The following is a 7,095-nucleotide window of genomic DNA, read 5'->3' on the forward strand; positions in this document are numbered from 1 at the left end:
GACCTGTCCAGGGTGTCCCCTGCCTTCACCCTAAGTCAGCTGGGATAGATTCCAGCCCCCCATGACCCTAGTGAGGATTAAGCGGTGTATAGATAATGGATGGATGGATGGATGTATAAAATATTCTTTTTTTTCTCCTTACGTTTTGTCTGTCAGTCCCCAGATTATGAGCCCTCACTCCCTGTTTCAGAGAAGTCGAACCCTCTGACGCGCGGCATCGACCGAGCTTCAGCCAGCAGCATTGTGAGGATGTTACAGGCCTGTGACGCCCAGATGTTTCAAGAAGAAACAGGAGCAGCCTACCAGGTACAATCACTCCACACATAATTAGTGACAAATATGTCCTCTAAAAATTCAATTGATAACTATCTGATTGTAATTTTAGAGACTTCTGAGCGAGCAAGTGGTGACGACATTGATGGAGGTTGCTAAGAAGGTGGAGCTCATTCTCAAGGTATCTTCTCTCCGACTCCTTGCATGGGTCTGTTTTGTCTGTTTTTCAGCCAGGTCACTGAGTCCTCTGTTTCTTTCACAGGATCCAGAGGACAGCCTTGTTATACTGAGTGGTTGTGGCACTTCTGGTCGACTGGCTTTCCTCATCACGGTAAAAGTTGCTCACAACATGAATTAGTTCCCTTGAAACCAGGCATAAGGAGGCAAACAACTGGTTGAGTGTTCATAATGGAAAGATAAAGGCAAGGAAGACCGTGCCTGTAATATCAAAAAATTGCACTGAATTAAGTTATTTCATCTAATCTTACTTGGTTTTTGGAAAAATGGCTTTCTGTAGTGTGGTTTTTTTGTGTGTTTGTGTGTGATGTTAGTCAAGGTTCAACAGAGCGCTGAGGCAGCTGAACCACAGTCCGGTTTATTCATACGTCATTGCAGGAGGAGACAGGTGTGTTGAGGTGGAGATTGTGTGAAATAAATGTAATGAAAGTACAATTAAACATACAAAAGACTTACTTTGTGTGGACTGACCTGTGACTAGTGAGCTTTTGATATTTCTATACATCAGCTAGCCACTATAAGCTATCGGTCATACCCAAACAAGTAGCAGCAGAAGCCCTGGAGGTGTGTTTTGTTGCACAGAAATGTGTTATTTCCTCTCTTTAAAGTTACATCGTTTCACTTTTTCTTCGCACTCATTTTCCTCAGAGCTCTGCTTTCCTCACAAGAGGCTCCCGAAGACGACCCCAAACTGGGCATGCTCAGTCTGAAGAAGGTCAGTGGCATCATTGAAAATGTTTAAGTGGAGACGGAAGTTAACTAGTGAATGACCAGCATTGCATCTTTTTTGGTTCTCTGCAGGTTTGCGAGGGAAAGAAGCGAGTTTTGTTCATCGGCATTTCGTGCGGGTTATCTGTAAGTCAGTCTGACAGTTCAGAGTCAGAGAAGAAGTTTACACGTGAACCCGAGGACAGACGTTTGACAGTTGGTGTTTATTTAACCTCTGCTGGTGAAACTGCTACTGCAATTGTTTTATTTCTGGTCCTGTAGGCTCCATTTGTGGCAGGTCAGCTGGAATTTTGCTTGCAGAACCCTGAAGTGTACACTCCTGTACTGGTTGGCTTCAACCCTGCACATCAGGCCAGGTGTGTGGGTGGATGTACTTCACTCTTATTGCAGAGTTAATCTCATTGCATCGATTTGTTTTGCACATCATTTTGCACACTGTATATTTCCCATACTGTATATTTTTGCACATTACAAATTACAATTATTTGAATTATCTCCAGTGCTTCCATGATTTGTTCTTGTTTAATGTATTTTCCTTGACTGTGATGACAAAGTAATTTCCTGCAAAAGATCAATCAAGTATCTGTTTATGTAAAGAGTGGTTAACCTACAGCATGCTATTTTACTGTGGAGAAACTTCTGTTATTTCAACATAAAAAACAAACTGTTCCTTTGTGCAGGGATGAGCCTCTTCCAGGCTGCACATTCACATTTCGCAGCGTGGTGCAAAGGATGGAGGAGCTCGCCAAAAGCCAACAGGCCTTCCTCATCAACCCAGCAGTTGGGGTATTTGTGCTCATCGCACTCGCGCGCACATTATTCCCGCTCCTCCACTTACTGTTCAGGTTGCATTTGTGTCAAGTCTCAGAATTAGAAACGAAGGAGCCGTGTCGCTCTGCTCTGTCCGCCGACTCTCTGTGTGTGTCTGTTCAGCCAGAAGCCATCAGCGGCTCCTCCAGGATGAAGGGAGGCAGCACCACCAAGATTCTCCTGGAAGTCGTCTTATCCGCTGCTCATGCTGCCACCTTCTCGCACGCACCCGTCACATACAAGTAAGCACGGATACAAACACCGAAAAGCTTTTTGAACGATTTCACCTGAAGCTACCTGGATTCGCTCACTCTTTGCACGATTCTATTTTAGCTTGCTGCTGCTGCTGTGAGAGGTTTCGACGGAGGTATAACCATGTCAAAGTGTCCTATAAATGACAGCGAAAGAAAGATACTTGAAATAGTTAAAGACTGTTGGAAATAGACAGCGTTAGGTGGGGAGATTGATACCCCCTCTTATGGCAAAATATAAAGCTAGAGCGAGCAGATGATTAGCTTAGCATAAAGAGTGGAAGCAGGCAGAAACAGCTGTCTTCTTCCAAAGTTAAGAAACACAGATTAAACACAGAGAACAAACAGATGGAGTACAATGTGTGAGCTGTAGAGGGGTTGGTAGGCATATTTCTTACATTTGGACAAAGAAAGCCCAACTGTTTCACACTTCTTCCAGTCTGTATAGCAGCTAACAGTCTGCTGGCTTTGCCTTGATATTCAGCATACAGACAGGCTGGTATTGATATTTTTGAATAAACAAACACAGACGAGCCACAATATTAAAACCACTTACACTGATTGTCCTGTTACAGTTGTTGAAGCGTGGAATACATAATGCAAACATTCCTTGATGCCACAATGATTAGAAAGTGATTTTAATTGGTACATTTTCTTACTGAACAAACAAACAAAAGTGGAAACACTGCATTTTGATTAATTTCATTTTCTGAAATTAAAATACATTGTCGTCAGGGAAAACAAATCAGATAATATAAACCAAATGTGTGGTTTAAATTGAAGCCGATCTAAAAATAACAAAAGCTTACATTGCTTTAGAGCCAATTACTTGTATTTAACAGACTTAAAAGTGCATCAGTGCCTGTTGTGTAGTAAGAATTCATGCAAGTGGACAGTAGACTAGCTCCTCGCAATCACTTTCATACCCTCACAGCACCTTCAGTCCCCTCTTTCTGCACCCAAAGGAGCAACGTGTTGCTTTCTAAGTGCTTCTTTGTGTTTACAGCCATCAGCCTGCAACCGCTTCATCCGAAAAACCCTTTACAAGTTTTTCACATTACTGCTGATCTGTGCCTTTAAGAGTGTGTCCACTCACACGTATCAGTGTATCGGCTCACAATTTTATCTACATCAGTGAATGAGAGCTTGCGAGCTTAATACGAGTTCACTACAGCTGTCATTTGAATACACAGTTATTGTTTTTCATCTCTGCAATTCAAGCTAAATCTAAGATTCACAAGTGGACCAGCTGTTTTCCCGTCACACAGCTGTAGCACAAAGCCAAACCGTGAAACATTCTTAAAACCCACGTGGCATTTGTCAAAGTATCCTTGAAGCTGACGGCAGCAGCCAGTTGAGAATCACCGCAGAAGCTGTTACACCGTGCAGCATTAGTCTAACACAGATCAACGGCAGAGTTTTCATTGTTTCCATTGTGTGTTACTGACCTCTAGAGGTCATTGAGGAAAAGAGAATGTGAATGTGATGCTGCTGGTTGGGTCAGTTAATGGAAGTAAATCTAAAATCAAATTTCTTCTTTTGTCTTTTCTGTTTCATTTCCAACAGCAGTATTTTGCAGCACCTGAGAGCCTACGAGAGAACTCTGGATATCACTTACTCTCAGAGTGAGATCATCACTGATCTGGTGGAAGCAGCAGGGGAGAGGTAGCACATCTCCGGTGACACCTTTTACTGTTGCCTCGGATTTTAATTAACACAGTAAACCAACTCAGGGTTATTTTGATTTACGGATCCCCCATGACTCTATTGATGTCAGTGTAGGGGGGGAAGGGGAAAATTATAGAATAGAAATCACTACAGTTAGTTAAAACCCAACCGTTACCACACCTGCTACTCTCTGCAGCATCTGTATAGATTTCACTCAGACTTCTGGATAGAAAAGTGCAAAAGCCTCCCACGAAAACCCTCAATAATGACTTATTTCAAAGCAGATTAGCGGCTTGAACGTATAGCATTTGTAACTCAGTAATCTTGCCACCATATCTTACATGTTTCAGTTTGCGGTGTGGCAGGCGAGTGTGCTACCTCGGCTGGGGATCGCTGGCTTTGCTGAGTCTCATTGACGCCAGTGAGTGCAACCCCACGTTTGGAGCAGGTAAGAGGAGCGCTCATTAGCAGCAAAACAACAACTGGTTCATTTGCACCTGAAAGAATATTTCCATTTCGCATGCAGTCACGTTGTGCTGCTGGCGTCTCGTAAATCTAACTCAGTGTGTGATGACAAACATTAGACGTATCTGTGTGTCTTAGATTACGAAGATGTTCGAGGCTTCGTCAGTGGAGGCTACAGAGAGCTGAGCAACAAAGAGGGACCCTTGACTTCACTGGTGTGTGTGAAGAGAAACAATGAATTAACATCCATTTAAACAAAAGAGGGGGGGGCATTATAATTAATGAGTAATTACTGCATCAAAACAAAGCCTTAATTTCACACAATGCATGGCCTTCTACTGATTTCTCTGAGCATCTTCTGCAGAAAATAGTGTCGGTGCGAGCTGACTGCAGACATGGAGATTTATGCTCCGGCTTGTCTGTGGGTTTTATAAGTATTAAAATGTCTCAAATCCAGCAAAATCCAATTAAAATGACATCCAGGTCTTGTTTTGCACCCTGTAATGACACATCTGTCTCTTCAGCATGTGACTGGTAGATTAACCCTGAACAGGATTAGAATAAAATACACCCCGCTGTACCTGCTTTGTGAAACCCTGTTGGACTTCATGTCTGTTTTCAGTTAATCTGCTGTAGTCTTTTTTTATAATACTGCTCATTGGTCTTAATTAAGTCTTCAATTCAACTTAAGTAGCACTTACAAGGGATTCTTTAGCAGTTTTGCAGAGAGAAAAAAAAAAGAAATTATTCACTCTAGCTTCCACCTGTAGGCTTCTTTCTCGACTGCTGAGCTAAGAGTTTCCCTGTGGGGAGTGACGAGGTCGGAGCCTATATTCCAATTGTGTGATTAATGCAACTACTTCAAATGTTTTGCCTCAGTGCGTGAAACTATAGAAAAACTGTGTCGTTGCCCTCTAAATTACCCCAGAGAGCTGCGGTAGTGTTTTGAAACAGAGAAAAGGAATTTCATCAGCATTACAGCCGCTACAATTTGAATACATGCATATATATATGTGGGCTCTGTGTGTTTGTGTTTACGTCTCAGTCAGTCGCTTTATTCGTATAGCGCTTTTCATGCAGACATACAAAGGCTTTAAAGAACCAGAAGAAGAACAAAAAATCAGGATAGCAAAATCAGACCATAACAGAAAAGTGAAGGGTTAAAAGAGAAATAAAACAGACAAAAACATATAAATAAATAGACAGATCTTGAGTTGGTTTTTCAAAATACCAACATTCTCTGCTGCTCTATGCATGCCAGCAAGTTGTATTGCTGTTTTTCAAAGGTCAACGAAAGTTTCCACATAATTTACCTAAACATGCTTTATGTCGGGTGCCGCAATAGCTCACCAGGTTGAGCTGGCATCCCCCCGCACTGGGCAACAGTCCCGAGGTGGAGGTCGTGAGTTCGAATCCGGCTCACGGCTGATGGCCCTGCGATGGACTGGTGACCTGTCCAGGGTGTCCCCTGCCTTCGCCCTAAGTCAGCTGGGATAGGCTCCAGCCCCCCGCGACCCTAGTGAGGATAAAGCGGTGTATAGATAGTGGATGGATGGATGCTTTATGTCTTATTTTGAAGGCCCTTTTATGGACGGGAATTTAAAATCAGCGCTGTTGCTTATCAAAATAGCAGGTGTTTGGCTGCTACAGTCTTACTCGAAGTGGCATCACCAGTAGCTAATGTTAGCAAGTATCATCGGTAATATCGTTAACATAAGGAACGACAAATGGATTTGACTAAAAAAGCCGAGGACACATTATGTGGCCATATGGTGGCAGACAGTCAATCTGCCCTAAAACATATCCCGCTTTATCATCTATTTTACGCTAAAAGGAACCATAATTTATGAAATGAAGCTGTTTCCAAAAACTCTTGAAACTGGTAATTGAGACCATAAACTAATAAAGACAATGCTTTCTAAAGTAAGAAATCAAGTGAGAAGAAGGGCCACTTTCAAATAGACTTGTATACAGTCCGATTTCTTTTTGCAAACCAGGAGAGTTTCCCCACTGCTGGCTGGTAGAAGGAATGCAGGTATAAGTCCCTTCTGGGTAGGCTCAGCTTTCAACAACAATCTATTGTTGCTTCATCAACACCAAGCTTCTAGCACCTCATGTTTTTTATAGATTAATGCTGCAGTTACCACTTGTGTCTAAATTAACAACCTGAGACCACACCTCTGTGTCAGAATTAAAATGCTACAAGTGCGACACTTCTGTTTCCAACACTTAACATATTTACAGCGAATGTTAAACTACTACTACAGTAATGAGTGTAAATAACATGTTTGTGTCTTCCCTCTAGGGTGCTGAGTTTTGCATAGCACACGAGGATTTCCTACATCTGGTCCTTCCCTGTCTCACTGACAAGGACACAGTTCTACTCGTATACACGCACTCCGGTGAGGCACGATTTATTTATTTATTTTCATGTTTGGATTTAGTCCAAATCAAATCAGCATGTGTTTTGACCGCCTCTCTACGCAGATGATGTCAGCAAAGTGGTGGATTTGGCTCGGAGAGTGAGAGAGAAGACATCTAACCTCCATGCTGTTTATCATCAGGCTGACGGAGACACCTCAGCTGCTCAACAACAAGTATCTATCTATCTATCTATCTATCTATCTATCTATCTATCTATCTATCTATCTATCTATCTATC

At 42.3% G+C, this 7,095-nt stretch overlaps 1 protein-coding gene across 1 annotated transcript in view; it reads left to right on the top strand.

Moving 5' to 3' along the window:
- Window positions 1-7,095, top strand: part of gckr (glucokinase (hexokinase 4) regulator) — a 10,822-nt gene that overhangs the window by 819 nt on the left and 2,908 nt on the right. The window contains exons 2-15 of the mRNA XM_008297773.1: window positions 157-306; window positions 386-454; window positions 536-604; window positions 825-898; window positions 1,159-1,225; window positions 1,312-1,365; window positions 1,501-1,595; window positions 1,920-2,025; window positions 2,173-2,291; window positions 3,867-3,965; window positions 4,319-4,416; window positions 4,572-4,648; window positions 6,739-6,835; window positions 6,921-7,030. Of these exons, the coding sequence (XP_008295995.1) occupies window positions 157-306; window positions 386-454; window positions 536-604; window positions 825-898; window positions 1,159-1,225; window positions 1,312-1,365; window positions 1,501-1,595; window positions 1,920-2,025; window positions 2,173-2,291; window positions 3,867-3,965; window positions 4,319-4,416; window positions 4,572-4,648; window positions 6,739-6,835; window positions 6,921-7,030 (1,284 nt within the window). The remainder of the gene's footprint in view (window positions 1-156; window positions 307-385; window positions 455-535; window positions 605-824; window positions 899-1,158; window positions 1,226-1,311; window positions 1,366-1,500; window positions 1,596-1,919; window positions 2,026-2,172; window positions 2,292-3,866; window positions 3,966-4,318; window positions 4,417-4,571; window positions 4,649-6,738; window positions 6,836-6,920; window positions 7,031-7,095) is intronic.

The sequence above is a fragment of the Stegastes partitus genome, unplaced genomic scaffold (genome assembly GCF_000690725.1).
Source record: "Stegastes partitus isolate 25-593 unplaced genomic scaffold, Stegastes_partitus-1.0.2 Scaffold1246, whole genome shotgun sequence".
Lineage (NCBI taxonomy): Eukaryota > Metazoa > Chordata > Actinopteri > Pomacentridae > Stegastes > Stegastes partitus.